The 19,930-nt window shown below is 34.1% G+C and overlaps 2 protein-coding genes across 3 annotated transcripts in view; one reads left to right on the plus strand and one right to left on the minus strand.

Annotated features, from left to right (window-relative positions):
- The window catches only part of LOC136032847 (E3 ubiquitin-protein ligase rnf8-A-like), a 58,232-nt gene extending 44,296 nt beyond the window's left edge, over positions 1-13,936 (minus strand). For both annotated transcript variants that reach the window (XM_065713257.1, XM_065713258.1), the window contains exons 1-4: positions 13,781-13,936; positions 4,895-5,005; positions 2,324-2,575; positions 217-654 (exon numbers count right to left, since the gene is read on the minus strand). In XM_065713257.1, coding sequence (XP_065569329.1) covers positions 217-654; positions 2,324-2,575; positions 4,895-5,005; positions 13,781-13,828 — 849 coding nt within the window. In that variant the 5' untranslated portion in view covers positions 13,829-13,936. The remainder of the gene's footprint in view (positions 1-216; positions 655-2,323; positions 2,576-4,894; positions 5,006-13,780) is intronic.
- A 2,689-nt stretch (positions 13,937-16,625) lies between these two features.
- LOC136032848 (elongator complex protein 3) overlaps positions 16,626-19,930 on the plus strand; it is a 69,302-nt gene continuing 65,997 nt past the window's right edge. The window contains exon 1 of the mRNA XM_065713259.1: positions 16,626-16,741. Coding sequence (XP_065569331.1) covers positions 16,723-16,741 — 19 coding nt within the window. The 5' untranslated portion in view covers positions 16,626-16,722. The remainder of the gene's footprint in view (positions 16,742-19,930) is intronic.

A 19,930-nucleotide genomic window follows, 5' to 3' on the forward strand; every position in this document is an offset into this window, starting at 1 on the left:
CCTTGAAACTTTAAAAGTAAACCAATGAGGATTTCAGATACGTCTTTTGGCGTTGGGAGCAAGGATTTGGAAACTTTCTTTACTTTCCTTTAACCACAATAAACGAAAACTATAACTATTTTTCTCAAAACTATAACTAAACATTTATTTAATTTGATCCTGGAAGGACCTTTCATTCATTTACTTAGTTTATGCGAGGAAAAATAAAACACTCACAGTTTCAAGTTTTTTCTCTTTCTCCAATTTTTCAGTCAGTTCACTAATCTTTTCTTCGTATGCTTTTTCCTTGTTCTCCAACATTTGTTTCAATTCTTCAACTTGGGCTAGATGCTCCTGCTCTATCTTATTTTTCTCTTCGATTAACTTGGTAATTTCACATTTGGCAATTTCCAATTTTCCTTCCTGTATTTTCCGCTCTTCTTCTTTGGTCTTCTCCAACTTTTCTTTTTCTTCATTATAGGTTTTGATGAGTTCATCTTTTTCTTCTTGTAGCTTCTCACCTTGTTGAATTCTCTCTGTGAGGGAGCTAATCTTTGCGGTATATTCGTCATTTAATTTTCCAATCTCTAATTCATAGAACTTCTTGCGTTCAGCACTCTTTGTTTCCAACACACTTTGTTCAAAGCTTTTGTCTTTGAGTGTATCTTCCAAGGCCTCAGAAAAAACAAAATAAATAAATGACTACAAATTCATTATGTACATGGTAGTCAAATAATAAATCCAGCTATAAAATAAACTACATATATATATATATATATATATATATATATATATATATATATATATATATATATATATATATATATATATATATATATATATATATATATATATATATATGCATAAATATATATATATATATATATATATATATATATATATATATATATATATATGTATATATATATATATATATATAATATATATGTAATATGTAAACTAATAGAGAGAGAAAGAGAATAAGAGAGAATAAGAGAGAGAGAGAGAGAGAGAGAGAGAGAGAGAGAGAGAGAGAGAGAGAGAGAGAGAGAGAGAGAGAGAGATGGAAGAGAGAGAGAGAGAGAGAGAGAGAGAGGAGAGAGAGAGAGAGAGAGAGAGAGAGAGAGAGAGAGAGAGAGAGAGAGAGAGAGAGAGAGAGAGAGAGAGAGAGAGAGAGAGAGAGAGAGAGAAAGCTACAGCTCCACAACCCTTAAACCTTTTTATTTATTCTTTCTTTTTTACTTGTCATTTTTGTTGTTTTGCGGCATAGTCTTGCAAATGTGGCTTTCGATGCGTTGCTGATCGATTAAACATTTTTTATTTCAACATAATCACTGCTTGACTATTATGGTTACTTTGAAAAAAAAAAAAACTTCGGAATTAGTACAGCCAATCCGAAACAGATCTAAAGATTCTCCTTTCCCAGATAAACCCGAGAAACACGTAGATATATTCATTGAAGTCCAGATGTGACAGACCTAAAAAAAATATTTCCCTCTCACATAGTAAAAATAGGAGCATCTACCCTCGGCCAAAAAAAGAATTAAGAAACCCTTCAAGGAAAATACCAAGTTTTTATTTCGTTCATCTTTGAAAATTAAGTGGATTTATCAAGCCAGTTACCAATGAGTATCCTTGACTTATAAGATAATGTTACAGGTTAACTGTCAAACTTGACTTCTATTCATCAGATCAAATGACAACCTTCAACTTAATCATTCCCACCTGTCTTTTAGAAGTCTCAATGGAGTTCCTTTTACCCAAATACTCAATTTATGGACGAATTTAATTCAGAGACTCAAATTCATAGGTTCTTCAAGTGATGAGCTTTATAACCATATCGGGTGCACAGGGGGGGGGGAGAAGAAGAGGGGTTAAGTTATTTGTCTTCCTTAAAAAAAAATCATTCCAACCGAATTAAAATATCAATCCCACCTCTTTAATCCGTTACTTAAATACCTACTTTATTTGCTTGCAGCAGGACCAAGCGTTTTCCTCCTTACGTGGCATCTGAAACTCAGATCGTCCTTAACCCATTAAGGCCTTGAAGTCTGCTTTTAATAGTCCTAGGTCTTTAACCTATTCTCGAGTTTCAATCTTAGAGCATGCTTTCAACAGTCCTAGTCCGTGAAGCCAAGTTCTGTTTCGTGTCATCTTTAAGAGTTAAATGGATTGGTCAATCCATTCACTGGTAGTCAAGTTAATCCTTCCCACCAGTACTTCAGAAGTTCTAATGAGTCTCCGCTACCTCTTCTTCTTCAAAATTTCAACCTGGATAGGTTTAAGTCCATACATAGACATTAATTAAAACTTTTTTTTTACTAAAGGTGTAAAGAACTCTTACCACTTGCTTCAGCAACATTTGTGACTCAGATTCGTGGATTTTTCCAGGGATATCCAAATTAGACTCTAAAAACTTCCGTTTCTTTGCAGGAGGCTCCTTAGAAAACGAATGATGTACTGACTTTGGATGGAAAAGAATACGATGGTCCTCATTTGATCCTTTTATTAGGATGACTGACGTACTTTCTGTTGGTAAGTCGAATACATCTCCTTTGGATGTTACCCTAGCATTAACTTCACATCCATTCATACTCTGAAAGAAACATAACATAATACATAAAATTAAACAAATGAAAAGAACAAATGCACACGCACACACATATATAAAAATTATTAACACTTGCTTCAGCAGTATTTGTGACTCAGATTCGTGGATTTTTCCAGAGATACCTAATAAGACTCTAACAGCTTCGACCTCTTTGCAGGAGACTCCTTAGAAAGCGAAAGATGTACTGGCTGTGGATAGAAAGGACATGATGATCCTCACTTCGCACAAAGATATACATAGAATATAGTCGCATACACTCATTCCAAAGATAATAGTTCTTTAGGTAGCAAACACCCGGCTTAATCAGCCATTTTCAACTATCTCTGCGCTTTCGACTTTTCAGTCATCACGAATAACTCAAAAAAGCAATAGCTCACACAACTGACGTCCTACTGTACTTAAATACATTCATAGTCTCAGTTCTCTAGACGCTAATGTTAGCAAAGTTAATTACATGATTTTTAGTTATACTGTTGCGTTGATAAATTCCTCCAATAATGTTTGTTTTGATGGTAGTATTACACATAGTCGACAAATCCTTTTCTTTTCTAACAAAAATCGAGTTAAACTGTCTTTATTAACTGTTGCAATGTAGAAATTAAAAATAATAGTATTAAATAAGCTGTAGCACGTAAAGTTTTTGTTTATGACCACTTTACCAGCGTTGAAAGAAGCTGAAAAAGCATCTTTAGCACACTTTTATTGATTATATTACATTTTAATTATGTCATTTGAAGTACGCCAATAGGCATGTGTGTTGTTTTTTAACATTGTATTTATATTTGTGTTTAAATAAAAACATTACAATCTAAAATCTAATAATTACTTTACCATGGAATACTATTCTGATTGAAATGAAAAACATATTCGAAACAAAGTAAAAGATCAACCATTAAACATTAATCAAATAAAACGAATTGATGTCACTAACCTTGCCGCAATTCTGCGGTAAAACAAAATCCTTGTTTGTCACTACCCATGCCAAGATTTTGTGGAAAAAAAATAATATCCTAATATGAACGTAAGACGTGAATGTTGAACAATATTCGACAACCCATGGCATGGTAGGATTTAAGAAGATTCATATCAAGACTTCATAATTATTGTCCATCTTGTTTCCTAAAAATAACTGTTTTCTAGAATTAAACAAGTTTTGAAACAATTGTTGAACTGGATGAAGCACAGTAAAATTGTATCGTCTAAGGCAACAAGAGGCCTAGATTTACTCCGACGATTTCGTAAATTGTTGCCAGTTTTGTGTTTAAGATTATTTACGGTACGACTGTCCATCCCTATATTGTACATAAGTGTCCCTTTGGGCAAGTATGCATAGTAAGGGTTTAGATCCCTAATAAGCAGTATTTTTTCAATGCACAATAACTATTATGCAACTGGTATGAACAATATCAATACTCTTTACCAGGGCCTTCAACTTAAGGGGTATATAAAACTTTGACCACTCTCATGGTCAAACATATACTATCATTATACTCCAGTATGTACATCAGTAATTATTTACTTTTTAGTCATAGCTGCACACAGGGGGAACCCCTCCCACTTTGTAGGGAAACACCAACATGTTTAAGGCAATGTATGGTGGCTTAACATTAAACTTTCTATAAATGATCAATGAGTGAAATCAGTATTCAAGTATCTTGCTTTTTTTAACATACCTGGGTACATATTTATCTATGAGTGTAGACGGTAAGAGACAGGGATGAAGGTTCTGTTTGTATCTTTTTGTAAAAAAAAAAAGGCATTGGAAAAATTTGCTTTTTTTTGCCCAGATCTTCTTTTTTAGAGGGTCCTTTGCACCAGTCTTAGGGATTTCTCCCGATGGTTCTCTCTGATTTTAGTTCTCTTCCAAATCATATTATATTTCTTACTTGCTGAAAGAACTTAAAAATAAAGCTTTTAATATCTAATAGCTTTTGCCAATTTTTTTTCGCAAAGAAAGATGCTTCTGGTGAAAACAAATAAATAATAATAAAACTATCAACTGTAACAGTTAAATGAGTATTCATCCTTTAAAAAGAGGGGGGCTAATGAACTGACAAACCCCATTTTACAATAGATTACCTCTAACCCTAAATCTCTTAGGAGTTGGTGGTTTTGGCCTTTTCGCAGTCATTCATTGCTTCAAGACAAAATTTAATGGACAACAGTTACTGTTGTTATATATAACTCCACAATACAGGTGGGTATGATTGGACATGCATTTGTAACTATATGCACAAGCGAGCAATGGCTGTTGCTATGAATAACTTCCTAGAATATAATGGCCTGCTTCAATTTCTTTCTTACTTTATCAACAAGAGCCCAGCAACCATCAACTTTCCTAATGATAGCATGTTCACGGGAAACACTTATATCAGCTATGTGTATGGTTGCCTTTAAATCTCTACCAATGGTTGCCTGAAAAAAAGGAGAAAAAAAAATATAGATAAAACAAACAATTAACATGAAAGCAAAAGACGTATCTACCACTAATATAACTTTCTCCCAAAAATAGAGGATAGTGTTTTCTAGAAGCCAGCTGGCGTTTCCTTCCTTATAATCCGTAACAGTAAATAACAGTTCAAATAGGGATAAATCTTTTTTTAGACAGTGAAAAAACAATAAAAAAATACTGGATAGTTGATCACATATACAGTGACCATCATCAGCAGATATATTCAAAAAGGCATATATAGTATATACAAAAATACCTACATTGTAATCCTTAAAAAGCCAAAAAGCATATGACACTAATTAAATTTGTTGTTGAATAGTCAAAAATATGGATCTTATGCTATCTTGTCTATCTCCCATCCCTCCAGCCATACTAAATAAAATGATGTACCATTAAGAGGTCTGAAAACCACTTTTTAAAAAAAATGAAATTCACAGAAGGAAGCTCTTTTGTAGACAGGGAAGGGAAAAGTGGTAGAAACACAAAGCGGCCATTCTAGACCACATTTTTCAGTTTCTTGCATGAGGGGGGGGGGCAGCCTTCCATCCCATATATGATAGAGGTCTATGGGTTAATATGTTTTTAATGTAAGAATGTTGATTAAAATCCAAAACTTCTCAGCAATTTGTATTGATCAAGCAAACAAACGAAACTCCCAAATATTAGGACTTTTTATTTCCGAGACCATGGCAATTTACTTTTATATTCAATTATTTGGTAAAATTCTAGTTAATTGACTTCTTGCTATCTCAGAAAGGGTTTAGGTGAGGAAAATGACACTTTCAGGGATGGGTCTACAGGCTAAAGTATGTCCCGGGAAGGTATTTTGAAGCAACTACCTCCACTCCTTCTCCCTCTAGAGGGCCCTGACCTTTGATGACCTTTACAAATATGTGGTATAAAAGTGAAACCTTGCAAAATAGATCTTCTGCTTAATTGAAGTACAACAAAATTGTTTTCAGCTTCATAACTTTGCTCAATTCCATTTTATAAGGTTTTAAAGATATGCAAATACATTTCCTAAATTTTGAAAAAAAAAACATAGATATGGCTCAAGATTTTACTCAAATAACAGGAATTGCATTTTTAGAACTAAAGGCAGAGAAAAAGCAACTAGTAACTGAAAATTAAGGTAAAATGTTGTTTTGTCAAAATTTCAATAGGTATAGACCTGTCATGTGGGCAAATTTCAGGGCCCTCTAGAGGGAGAAGGAGTGGAGGTGGGTACTTTAAAATACCTTCCTGGGACATACTTTAGCCTGTAGACCCTCCCCTGAAAGTGTCATTTTCCTAACCTAAATCCTTTTCGAGATGGCAAGAAGTGAATTAACTAGAATTTTACCAATTATTTTTCATTATGTAACCAATCCTAAGCAAAAAAATCAAATGAAACCATATAAAAACTTCCAATTAAACAATTAAAGGTAAAAAGGTTTAAACAAAAGGGTTTAAAGGTTTAAACAATTAAAGGTAAAGCTATAGCTGATCTGTGCTAGATCAGCTATAGCTTGTAAAATAAAATAAAAGAAAAAAATACCAGCTCATTGGTTAAAAATGTGTCATTAAATTTTTTGGCCTACATACTGTTACTATGTCAAGTAAGAAACTGGTATTATCCTTGATAATATAATTGTTAATGGCATTTTATTCTTCTTGATGTTGGTGCACAACTTCGAGCCATATTCCTTCACGTCTCTATTAAGGTCTTACTATTTCTTAAATCATTTTTTATTTCTAATACTTTATGGATCAACTACCTAAGTCTAGTTCATTCTCCAACAAAGTTGTTTCAATTAGAAATGTAAAAAAAGTATATAATAAAACAAGGATTTCTAAAGAGGATGGCAGTTTAGAGCAACATTAAAGACTCAAGGCTTTTGCTATGCTCTCTTTATTCCGTCATTAGCATTTATTTAAGTTTTATAGAAACCACCAACATTAGTTTAAAAACCAAGTTATGAGCAAAGTTAAAATTTAAAACAAACAAAGGTTATTACTCTGCACTTTATGCAATATATACGTACAAAACTATCTCAAATAGACTGACTTATAATATTTTCCTATATCTATAGAGTTCAGAAAAACTAGTGCTTTACTGAAAATGCAAAACCTACCGAAAAAAAAACAACATTTTCTTAGAGGCAAAAAGTCCTTGACTAGTCTGCTGAAAATAAAGACTAATTTACAAGGACCTCAACAGTCTTTCACCAGCCACGTTATTGATAATGCCTTCAAGGCCCCTTGCCTCTACACCCGAAAGACTATGCTCAACATATGGTTGGAGGGACCAACAATGGGTTTGGCCTCCCCACTTTCAAATATATCTTGCCAGCTGTCAGACTTTCTCCTTCCCTTACTATGTCCTCCAGCTTCGCAATAACATTATGAAATATCCCAAGCCGGTTTCTAATCCTAGCTGAACATTCTTCTACCAGTTGCCTTCTTGTTTCAACAGTGGCCATCTTGCAGTTTTGACATGATGGGGATTCATCCATTCCTATTTGAGTAAGATGTTTCCCGAAATTTCAAATTACCGTTATGGCTTCTCAGACCTTTTTAGTCATGAAAAATGTTTAGTCAGAGTGGGGTTGAACTTCGGGAGTAATTCCTTCGTTTCTTAAATCCCATCTTCCTATCCAAATTTTTTTCTGCTCTGTCATTGCTCCAACTCCTCACTGTTGCCTTCCAACAACTCTAAGAAATTGGGATTTTCTAAGAAATGCTTGATTTTCAGTTAAGATACAAATAGCTTTTCCAATACTTTCCATTTCCAACAGGCTTCCAGCTGACCATTCTATTCCGAACATTTGGGTCTGAAAAACTATAGCAAATTTTCCCAGGTGATGACTGATTACCTTCTTGTCCACACCAGGAGCATTCTGACATATTACTACTCCTGTCCCCAATTTTCCATCAAACCACGAACCATCAGTATAGTAGATTATTGTGTTACTTTGGTGGAACAGCTTTATCTCCTGCTCCACTTCCTTTCTGTCCTTCATGAAAATTTGGAATTGGATCTCCTGTTTTGTTGTTCTGACAGTAGTATCATTTGACATGCAGCTCCGCGCACTGAAGCAATGAGCTATAACTACAAACACGGTCTTTACTTTTCTCATTTTGTTTCTGCTGTCTTTGGGTTTATTGACTGTTTAAGTGTAGTCTGAGAGTACTTTTTACTACTCCTTCTTCTTGAAAATTTTCTACAGGTAGAAGTACCAGGATAAGGTCCATGGATGCCATAGCGGCTCCTTGATATGCTGATGTAACCATTAGACATGCTAGTCTTTACATCCTTATAAAGGGGGTTTTGTGGCTTGCAATTCGAGTTGAATTCACCCAAACCACTATTCAATATAACAGAATCAGTCTAAATTACCGTCTTATATAAATACATGATATTATTGGGAGTCAGGCCTTGGTTCTTTCCTGCCATTCGTTGAGATTGAATTAGGAAGGCTCTGGCTTTCCATGCCTTTTCAAGACAATGAGCTTTCCAGCTCAGTAGGTGATCAATCATTACCCCTAGGTGTTTCACCTGCTTTTTCAGGGATAATGGGTGATCATATATTTTTAGAGCAAAGGAAGATTGCCATTTTCTTTTTTTGTGAATACTACTACTTCACTCTTTTCAGATGCTAAGTTTATGATTGTGACCATATTTGGATTTTGTCCAGCATGTGTTGTCCTAATTTAGACAGTATCCTCAGATAGTTTACTCTCAGTAAACATAGTAGGTCATCTACATATGCCAGTCAATATTGGGATCGCTGTTCTAATAAATTCAGCAGGCTTTTCATGACCTGGTTCTAATACATGGGGAAATCCCCCCCTCTGTGAGTATTCTTTGTGAATAGTCTTTGATTTTTTTTATTCCCTTTAGTTCAACAACTATTTCTGGATTCTTGAGCATATGGAAGTTCTATTTCTGAATAGGTCTATCTGATCTTGCTTCCCTCATGGCCATTCCTATGGATTCAAAAGTAGCATTACCAAATGCTCCTTCCATGTCAAGGAATATGCCCAAGGCATAGTCTTCACATTCTAAGGCTTGCTATACCTGCCACAACAATTAGTGAACTGCAGCGTCTGTAGAGCCTCCTATCTTAAATCCCATTTACTTTTTGGATGTCGTGTACTTTGTCTCCAGATTACAGAAACAGATAAATCAATTGTTCCATCACTTTCAACTGAAAGCAGGTTATCGTAATCATTCTGTAAGGCCAGGGTTTGAGTAGTCCTCTTTCCCTGTTTAGGCATGAAAATGCCCCTGGCCTTAAGCCATGTATGGGGACATAGCCTAAAGCAAGGCTTCTCTTTGTACTACCAATATTATAGGTTTGTACTTTCTCCCATCCTTTTTGGAGCATTATAGGGTATATACTATCAGCTCCAAGGACTTTATAAGGTTGAAAATCATCCACTTGTTTTTCAGACAGTCCTCCCTTACAATTCGGGATGCACGCTTTCCCCTATAATTAGATTTAAAACTCCTGGGAAGGAGATAAGGAGAGCAAAGAGAACCTCATGGACGGCTTTCTGTGAAAGTATAGAGTCAGATGAAGCTAGTAATAGGCTACCAAAGACTCTAAAGAAAGATCACCGAGCACACATGGGAAGTGTGGCAAGAGTAGATGAAACTCTCACAGCAGATCCAGAACAAAACTCTGAACCACAGACTCAAATGTACATGTAAAAGACACTGAAGAAAATATTTCCATTTCTATTTTTTTTATAAACTTCACACCTTACTTCCACCACAAAAACATTATTTTAATTTTTTTATGAATTTATGTTCATTTGTCGTTTTCCTAAATGTGCACAATAAACCTTACAAAAAATTGTCCAAATAAAATAATGAAACTAAAAAATCAACATAGAAACAAAAACACACCACAAAACAAACCACAAAAATACACACTATAAAAAATAATACATAATTAATAACAATATATAATATAAAAAAAGAAGGAGAAAGGAAGACTGTTTTTCTACTTTAGTAGTTAATATAGCTAAGTATTTGAATGAGGTCTTAACCCTACTCATCCATCCAATTACATAGGTCAAACAGCATAGCCATAAACAATCAACCGCAAAGAATAGTTCATGGACAGGAAGTCACGTTGTAAGTAAGTATAAGTTGTCATACACCAAATATTTAAAACTAAATCAAACAAATAATTCAAAGGTGACCACCAGAGAAAGAGCTTGTTGGGAAATATTGTTGTTTCTTTTCAAAATATCAAAAATAGCTGGCATATTTTGCTAATACATGGGCCCATAGAATTTCAAGGTTATACTAAGCTTATTTAGAGCTAGACCTCTTTCACTTATTCTCATTAGCCCTGCAATAAATCATATAACCAAGGATATGATGAATTAAAACTGCAAGGGAAAGATTTTTTCTAGATTGGAAAAACTTGCTGCTTTGCAACTTTACGCTTATTTTAAGGCTTTATTTAACAAAAAAAAAAAAAAAAAAAAGCAGGAGGCCCAGAAACCCAGGTCACACCATCTGAGTCAGAACATCAGAAAACCTTATTGTAGTGGTTTCCAGCTCTTATCTGCAAAAATCAAAGGTATTACGAATTCAACTCTGGTTATCAAGCTATTCACATTCTAAAGCATCATAGTGAGGAACTGAAAAACAGAACCAAAGCAAAGATTAGGCCAGATATTTTGCAGAGGACCTCTCTATTTGATATTTCAAAATGGTTATGGCCAGGAAGCTAAAAAAAACCATAGAAAGCCCTGTCATGAACAAACTTCATGTTGAACAGCAAGATAGCTTAGTGTAATTTAAGTCAACAGAAAGTTTAGTCTGTCTTCAGTGGTGCCTCTTGTTTTAGTACTTTGCAGTTGCAGCCAGCTCCTGTCTTGCATTCTGACACTGCTAAAGATTTTTATCACAAAAGTTCACAGATGTCCTAGTTGTAAGTACACAATTTGATAGGATAGACTCTCATAGTCTGGGCAGGATCTTACTTTTAAGGGGCAAATTTGATCAACAAGCGCCAGTTTGTTAAAGGGTAGTAAACTTTAAAAAAATGACTGAAACATTCAATAATTTGTGACTGATAAATGAGGAAACGATAATAAGATTAGAAATAATTAAAAATCATTCCTTAATTTTTGATGATATATGATAAAAGATGACTTATCCTGAAAGGTGGTGAACATGTCCTTTTAATATACAAACTTTTTGTATTTTTATCCAATTGAATTGTTTTTTTGTGAGTTAGAGGACAGTCCTAGTAAGTGGTTTTTCCAACAAGATTGGAACAAATCTCTCCACCTCAGTCACTCCTGAGATGATGTACACCTTTTTCTATTATCATACCACATGTTGCCAAATTACATTATTTACAGCCCTTGCTACAGGGCCTGTGGAAATCTTTTCATCCCAAGAAGCATATTTATTGCACTTTCTGAATTTACTGACCAAGTGGCTATCTTGAAATTTTGACTGAATTTCTTTGCAGGATATAGAGGGGCTGGTTAGAAAAGAAGGCCAAAAAATTGGAACTGGTTTCTCTCTAATCACCCTTGGCTAGATCTTTCAATTTCCAATTGAATGAACACCCTCCAAAATTTCTAAAACCACTCTTTCCTTATGAAGTGCTTATGGGGGAAAAAAATTAAATAAATAATACATTGAAGGCTTATGGCTCTTTACTACAGGCAACATTAGAGTGTTGCCTCATATGACCCACAAGTAGAGACTGCAGCTTTAAAATAGCATCCCAGTGAATAATGTAGGCCTTGTATAGTTTCCTGAAAGTTTCATTCACTTAACTCAACAGCCTCTTTCATACTTTTTTCTGAACTAATGTTAGAAAACAAAGTTTTCTAATAAAAGTAAAAAAGCAAAGTTGAAACTTACAAAACAACAGAAAACTAGTGTTTTACAGTTTAAGCAACACATTTCTGAAACACCATATCAAACAAACTGGTTCATGATATTTCCCTATATTGGTAAAATTCTGAAAAATTAGTAATTTACTGAAGGAACTAGCGTAATATTATATGAAAATATTTGCTGATATGCACTACTTTTTAAATTTGCTACAGCAGAATCTAGGTGACAGGCTTTTTAGTATCTTACAAAGTAGATGGGTTAGGTAAATAAAACTTAGGATTGAGTGCAGAGACTGTCATGGGAAGGTTGTTGTTGTAATCCATATAGAGAACATAAGTTTTATTTACTCTACTATACAACATATAACAATTCAACTGGTCTAATCATTTGTAGCTCTGGGAGCTAACTAACTTATTTCATTCAACAGAGTGCAATTCACCACTCACTTACATCTGACTTTTTAATCCCTTGACACAAAACGTGATCTATAAAATAAGTTAGTAAGTAATTTTAGATAAAATCACCACCCCTTAGATACATAGGTAAGGTAATGCTTTTTTTTACTTTTACCACATATCCTTCAAATGCTTTGCTTCTTTGACAAGAACATGAATCCAGCTAGCTCTTGATTTGATGGTAGATATTGGGCCAGAAGAAGTAAGTAATCCAAATCTTTGCTGCTGCATTATGGCCTTGATGAACCAACTTTGAGCAAGTTGTAGGCAAACAATGAGATTGTAGGATTAGCTGACTATAGTAGTCCTCTGGTACCATTAGTTGGAAATGAGCCTAATCATCTTTTCTTTTGGTATGCCAATACAAAAGGCCATCCCATAGCTCAAAATAGACTCATTTTTCATTGACTTGGTTACTGACTTGTAAGTTAAAAAAAATAAGAGCTCAGAGCTCATACAGCACTTTTGACAAGGCAAGAAGAGCTAAGAGCTAAGAGCTCATATGGTATGAACTCTAGCAAATTTCTAAGAACCAATAGATTGATTTAAAAGGAACCTGATTTCTCATAATATACCTCAACCCTTACTAATTGTGGTAATACATAGCTGAAAAATGCTAGACATATGTAAATTAAAGTTTTAGATGAGAGACTGGTTTCAGTGTACAGTTAACCAAAAAGAAAATACTATAGTTTTGACAACAATTTTACAAATCATGGAGTAAGTATTTACTTAGCCTATATCATTCCTAAAAGAACTTCACTTCACTTTACCAATAATCCTACCCAATAATGTACAAATATATGGCCCAAATTAGCCTAGCCTACATGTTTTCTATCCAATTTTACTGCCTCTTGATTTAATCAATTTTGCTTCCTTGCCATTTAATATAGTTGAAGAAAAGAATAATATATGGTCAAATGCATAGGGCATATACAGTTTGAGCTACATTAGGCTATTTGTATATTAAGAGCTGCAAGTAAAGTACCTAAAGTGTAGTACTTTTTAGAAACAATGTAACTGATTATTTCAAGATCTTTTGAAGTCGCTTTCAGAATTTTATATTGTTTCCTATTGAGTAGGCCTAGTTGAGTACTAATACTGAGGAGCTTTTCACTACCTTGAAAAATAGATGTGTTAGGAGACTTGGGAGGCTTCAATAATGAAGCCTGCAGTCTACAGTACAATGGCTGAGGTGCAGTTGACACAGTAACGACCATAATATTTAGAAATAATGCTGATTAAGATACACAATTTTATTCGACTTCTGCTATTGGAGTCCTATGGATTAGTGTCTAGTTCAAAATAGGTCATGCACAATGGTGTTATCAAGCCAAATGCAGAGCCCAGCTTCAGGTATTTTTCTATTTCATAAATTTATATTATGTAAATTATATAAGGTTATAAGCTACAATTAGGCTCACCAATTCAGGGCAAATTTTTGATCTTCCCAAATATTCTATGGTTGCCATTTTTTTTTTCAAATTCAAGTTTCTTGCGTTTATGAACGCTCTTAAGGCCACCTATTGCATATTTTTTAAATTTATTAGAGGCCAATTTCGTCTTCAATAATCCAACATAAATTGCGAGAATCGCAATGGACGTTTTTTCTAACTATGCATTTTGGGGTGCAGTAAGTTATCACTGAGTATTTTTTTCTTAAAAATAACTAGAATAGCGTGGGTTATCGCCAAAGTATCAGGTACACTTCGCCACCGCACTGCCTATTCGCAGAGAAGTGATTTTAAAACAGCACAGGGACTCTGTGGCCACTTACTAACTGTAAGCTGTCTCCTAAGTATATTAACTGAGAGTTCAGCACTACCTCTCTTTCTTTATTTTTGGCTCGTCAGTTCCGTTGTGTTCAGCGCTTCCACTATCCCCAAATTTTCAAGGACTTCCCGAAAATTTTGAAGTAACAGAAAGGCAAAAACACTTGAACCTAGGAGTGTCAAAGCTTTAAATCAATCCCTGTATATAATGTAATTATATTACACAACTTTTGCCTCTGGTTTGCTCTTGCTTCGTTTTTGTAAAATCGCAGTGATTGGGAAGATTACAAAAAATTTTTTTACCTACACTTTTGTAGAAAAACGGTTACCAAGATTTAAACTGATCCTATGTAAAGTGACACAGGAGTAGTGGCTATTTTGCCACATCTCCCCTGCAATTTTAAAGTATTTTTGTGCATTCTTCGAAAATTAAACTTGTTGTTTGAATTGTTTTATTGTCATAAATCGTAGAAAGTTGGAGTTAGGTAACAGGAAGTATTAAAGCACAATTTAGTTGAATTCACCATAAAACTGCTTTCCCTGAATGACACTTTTTGCTATCGTTCAAATGCTGCAGTTGTCAATTCTCAAAACTGCTGTAAAATACAAAGATTGGTAACTGTCGTAAATATATACTAAAAAACAAGTTATTCGACAATTAACCATGCTTCAGTTCTCCGAATTACCTTATCCAAATAGATTGACATTGGTTATCAGTTGTCATACATGATCCTAGAAGGTTTTCAAAATACATTTGTTTTATAAAGACATTAGTTTTCTTAGTCATTTGCAAAATGAAGTTCAGTGGTCCTGAAAATGAAATGAATTTTGGATTTATTGAACGTTTATTAAACGAGAAAACTTTTAGATTATACTTTGTTTCAAGCGAAGCACAAAATTTACTACAGCCTTTCTAAAGTTAAAGGAGCGCTCGTCGCACTACTATTTGTGGTGAATTCCTCTCGCTTTAAGCTCGATTGGATTATCAACTGTAATTTCTGTTTGATTTGAAGTCAGATACAATCAATGATTTCAGTTCGTTTTTAGTTTGAACTGTTAGTTGAGTATATTTCTACTCATTTTTGGTTTAATGGAGCTCTAGTTTTATTTGAAAAGACTCTTTGTCAGAAACATTAAGAATAAAAATGTTTGTTCGATTTTAAAAGAGTTGTTTTTTATTGGCTAATAAAAGGAATATTTATAATGTTTTTTTTTCAGTTTTTCTGCTTAAGAATTAATTTTTGGGATTTTTTAAGATTTTTTTTTTTAACAGTAGTTACACTATAAATGGGAAGGATGAATATTATTCGACTAACTGGATTGAAAATCTGCATAGCTTTTCGCCTTCAATGGGGTTTAAACAATCCAGAACCCATCCTGCTACAACCTTAAATATTGACAAATATTGATGACCAATGCCTTTATCAGAATCCTACTGTGATATTTTTATTTTAATTGGTTGTTTGCTTAAATAAACAATTTTAACCTCAATTATTTAAAAATTCCGATTTCTTGTTAAGAAAATGAAAATTAAAGTAAGTTGTCAAGAATCAATTCAGTTTGAATATTTCTGGTTAAGGTTCCCTTCGTTCCAAAGTTTTTCGATTTTTCTTATGAGGTTTTATTTCTAAGGCTAGAAAAGATTATTTTGAAGGCACAAGCTTCAGAATGTTTAGTGAATACTAAGGAATTACAACAGATGCTACAGCTACTAGAGAACCATTCAAATAAACTTGCTGATATCGAACATATAAACTTTTGACTGGGGATAAATCTTTAGGTTAGTAAATCCAGGGCCAACAGGGCCAAAAAAGTTCCTTTTTCTCTGATTATAACTTTCTAAATTCAATTCATGTTACTTGAGTGAATTTTGCATGCTGAATCTTTTCTTAGTATAATTATACAAAGTCCTACTTTCATTTTTGAGCAGAAACTTAAGTCGTTTTACACAATAGCTTAATTTTAAACTATCCTTTAGGCTAATCTACCAGATACCCTTAACTTTCTCTACAAGTCAAGATCCAAGCCTTTTTTTTTGTCTTGTACCTAATATTCTTCATGCTGAAAAATATCTTCAAGCCTTCACCTTTTACTTGAAAGTCCCCATTTTCATAGCGTGGGATTCATGTTTGTCCATTTTGTTGGCTAATTTCTATTCCTGCTGATTCCAAAGTGAACTTCCAATGTTCTTTTAATTAAAGTTAGAGGTTCTATTGCTTTTCGCCTTGGACGTATGACATCGCCGGTCCACGCCTCAGATTTTTACTTGAGAAAAAAACGGAAATAAGCGCAACGGTGAACTTACCGGGCATCAAAAACATATTTTAAGCAAAACGGCGATTAAATGCGCAGCTACGATAAGCTAACATGCTATGCCTGCAGACAGACCTCAATGACCTTCTTATATTTCAACTCCTAGAATCAAAAGATTTACTCAAAGAAATCTAAGCAGATTCAAGATAAATAAGAATCAACCAATTCGTTAGCTCTGTTCTTAAGAGTGAATCAAAAGGAAAAGGGCTGAATAGTTTCGACTGAAAAGCCATCCTTTGCTGAAATAGAAGAAACAGAAGAAAACGAGCGAATGACAAAAGATGGGAAAAGAAAACAAAGGTAGATTTTTTTTGTTTCAAGAATGTGTAAGTACATAGCATCAAGATGAATCTCTCAAACGAGGAGTTTTGAATTAGGCGCATGGCCTTGGCTACTCTAAATTTTGAGGGTTTATCTAGACTAGCCTGGGCTATCAACAAGCAAGAATCAGAGTTAAAGGTGTAGAGTAGGGTAAAAAACCTCTTTTTGGGTAAGTCTATCTTCTTTGGCATTCCAGAAAAATATAGGTGGATTTTTGGACCAACCTTATTTTACTACAGCTTGATGCAATGGTGAAACTTTTTATCAATAGACTAGTTTGCCAGGGTAAATAAAAATGTGGTCTGTTTTGATAAGCATTTAAAAAGAATATAATTTTATGATTTATAGAATGAATATCAAGCAATTAAAATGTTTTGGTAAAATTCTATTTTAGTGACTTTTGGCTAGCCTATCTCAGAAAGGGGTTAGGTTAAGGAAATGAAACTTTCGGGGATGGGTCTACAGGTGAAAGTATATCCCAAGAAGGTGTTTTAAAGTACCCATCTCCACTCCTTCTCCCTCTAGAGGGCCCTGAAATTTGCCCACATGACAAGTTTATTCCTATTAAAATTTTGACAAAACAACATTTTACCATAATTTTCAGTGACCAGTTACTTTTTGTCTGCATTTAGTTCTGAAAATGCAATTCCTGTTATTTGAGTAGAATTATGAGCCATATCAATGTTTTTTTTTCTTCAAAATTTAGGAAATGTATTTACATATCTTTAAAACCTTATAAATTGAGATTAAGCAAAGTTGTGAAGCTGAAAACAATTTTGTTGTACTTAATTCAAGCAGAAGATCTATTTTACAAGGTTTCACTTTTATAAAACACATATTTTTAAGGTCATGCAAGGTCAGGACCATCTAGAATAAGAAGGAGTAGAGGTGGGTACTTCAAAATACCTTCCCATGATATACTTTAGCCTTTAGACCCATCCCTGAAAATTTCATTTTCTTAACCTAACCCCTTTCCAAGATAGACAAAAGTCACTCAACTAGAATTTTTCTGAATATACAGAAAGAGGTCCTTGTTGGTAAGTCAATAAGCTAATAAATTCAAGTGTTTGATCTATAATAATTTTAATAATAACTATGTTGATACATAGCTAAGATTTCTAGCTACTCATTGATGCACACAATTCTTCTCAATTTCTCTTTGGTAACAAGATGTGAGTGGTTTAGTTTTACACAATTTTGCTCTATTGGATGCTGGTTTTTTACCCCACCCTAGGGGCTACACCTTAAACTGGATGTCCAGCTAGATAAGGTAAAACATTATGTGAAGCATCTTGCTGGTGGTGTGACATAAATAAGGTTGGGCATCCCAGGCTAGTCTACACTCTGCATTGACCCAGTCCTGATCAACTCCTTTCTTGAACACATCTATGGGTTGAAACTGGATGGTAGTATTGGAGAGGCTGTTCCAGTAAGGGACAACATGTACAGAGAAAAATTGCTGGCACTCATATTGATGGCAATAGGGGACTTGCAGCTTCTTTGTGTTCCTTGTTGTACTTACAAGGGATGTTGAGAATACTTGGCTTGAGAGGTCATTTTCTAGTAGTTTGCAAGTTGCAATTGCATCTCCTCTCTTCCTTCTATAGACTAGGGTGGAGAATTTGAGGGATACAAGACATTCCTTCCACAGCTTGTTTTGCAAAGCTGGTATGAGCTTTGTTGCTTGCCTTTGGACATGCTGTTGAGAAAGAAAATATGTTAAAAAAAAAAAATTCTTACTTCATATTATCCAGAATAATTATAGATCATACATTTTGACTGCAGCATCACTGTACTTTACCTCTAAACCATCTAGTTTGTAATTAAATTGTCTGAAGTTTATATTTCTCATTCATTCTGTTAATGCATATGTCTTGTTTCATCCCATGTACCTATACATTGAATCAGCTGTCATAAAACAAGAAAAATAAAAGCAAAAGTGACAGGTTCTTACCCTCTGGTGTACATCTTAGAATGCCACATTTGTTGCACAGTTCCACCACAGACAATTCCATCCTGCTTGGCATGCACCACCTGTATGCTTGGGCACATGATCTCTGAGAGTAGGCAACACCCTGAACTGTCCATAGATTCTTAATTGTCTTTTGTAAGCTGGCTAGAAGGGTTTAAAACTAAAGGCAAAAACCAGCAATAGATTTTGACATTTACTGCATTCATTTCAGTAACAAAGGAAAAGAATATAACAATGTTTCAACTAGTTTTGGTTGGTTCAAAAATCACTTTTTATGCAAATAACATGAAGCAAGGAACTGTACTCAACCCAAAGTTGTATTTTGAACAAAAGAAACATATGTCCTTTCAAATTCTTTCCCCACTGTCATTCCATTTTATAGCACACTGCATAATACAAATTTTCATAATACAAATACAGAAAGAAAGGAATTTTACTTTACAATTATTCACATTAACTATCCATTCAAAATGGATAGTTTAGAATATCCAAACCACTATTCAAAATGGGAGTTTGAAAGAAACAACTTATTGAAATTATATATCAGCAAGTTGGGCATATTAGCTGCTATGTATCTACATGTTGTTTTATACTTACAACACTATGTCAAGTTAGACACAGTCAAGTATAGTTTCATGACATTATTTTTAGCTGCCTAACAAAGTTGCCAGTTTCTGGCAACGTTGCCAGATTTAAATGCAGCTTAAAGATTTAAATCCTTCTTATGCTCCATGCTGACATCCATAGGAATTACTCTCTTGTCTGGCTGCCTATTTAAAATTGCAGTCTTCTAAGCCCTAGAAATACAGGAAAAGTAGAGATATAGGTTGACAACAGAATTTCTGGCACTGAATATATTCCTGAAAGTTTTGTTCACCTAACTTAATTACTTTCCAGGACAGCAACAAGTCCTTCAACTAGTACTTTACTTCTACAATAATTATGTACCTGGTCATATGGTAGCAGAAACTAGATAAATTTAAAATAAAAATCTTGGTTTTGGTAAGCTTGGTGTAGAAAAAGAAAATAGTAACATTTACAGATTGCTACAACTTTTAGATATGAGTCTAGTTATAACTAATACCGCATTTGGTCATAAAATGGCCCATAAGTGAGCTTGGTACTTGGATGATGGTAAGACAGCTAATCTTGTCAATTTTGTTGTTGTAAACTAAAAACTAAAAGGATGAATAAAG

Source organism: Artemia franciscana, chromosome 11, assembly GCF_032884065.1.
Source record: "Artemia franciscana chromosome 11, ASM3288406v1, whole genome shotgun sequence".
NCBI classification, from domain to species: Eukaryota; Metazoa; Arthropoda; class Branchiopoda; order Anostraca; family Artemiidae; genus Artemia; species Artemia franciscana.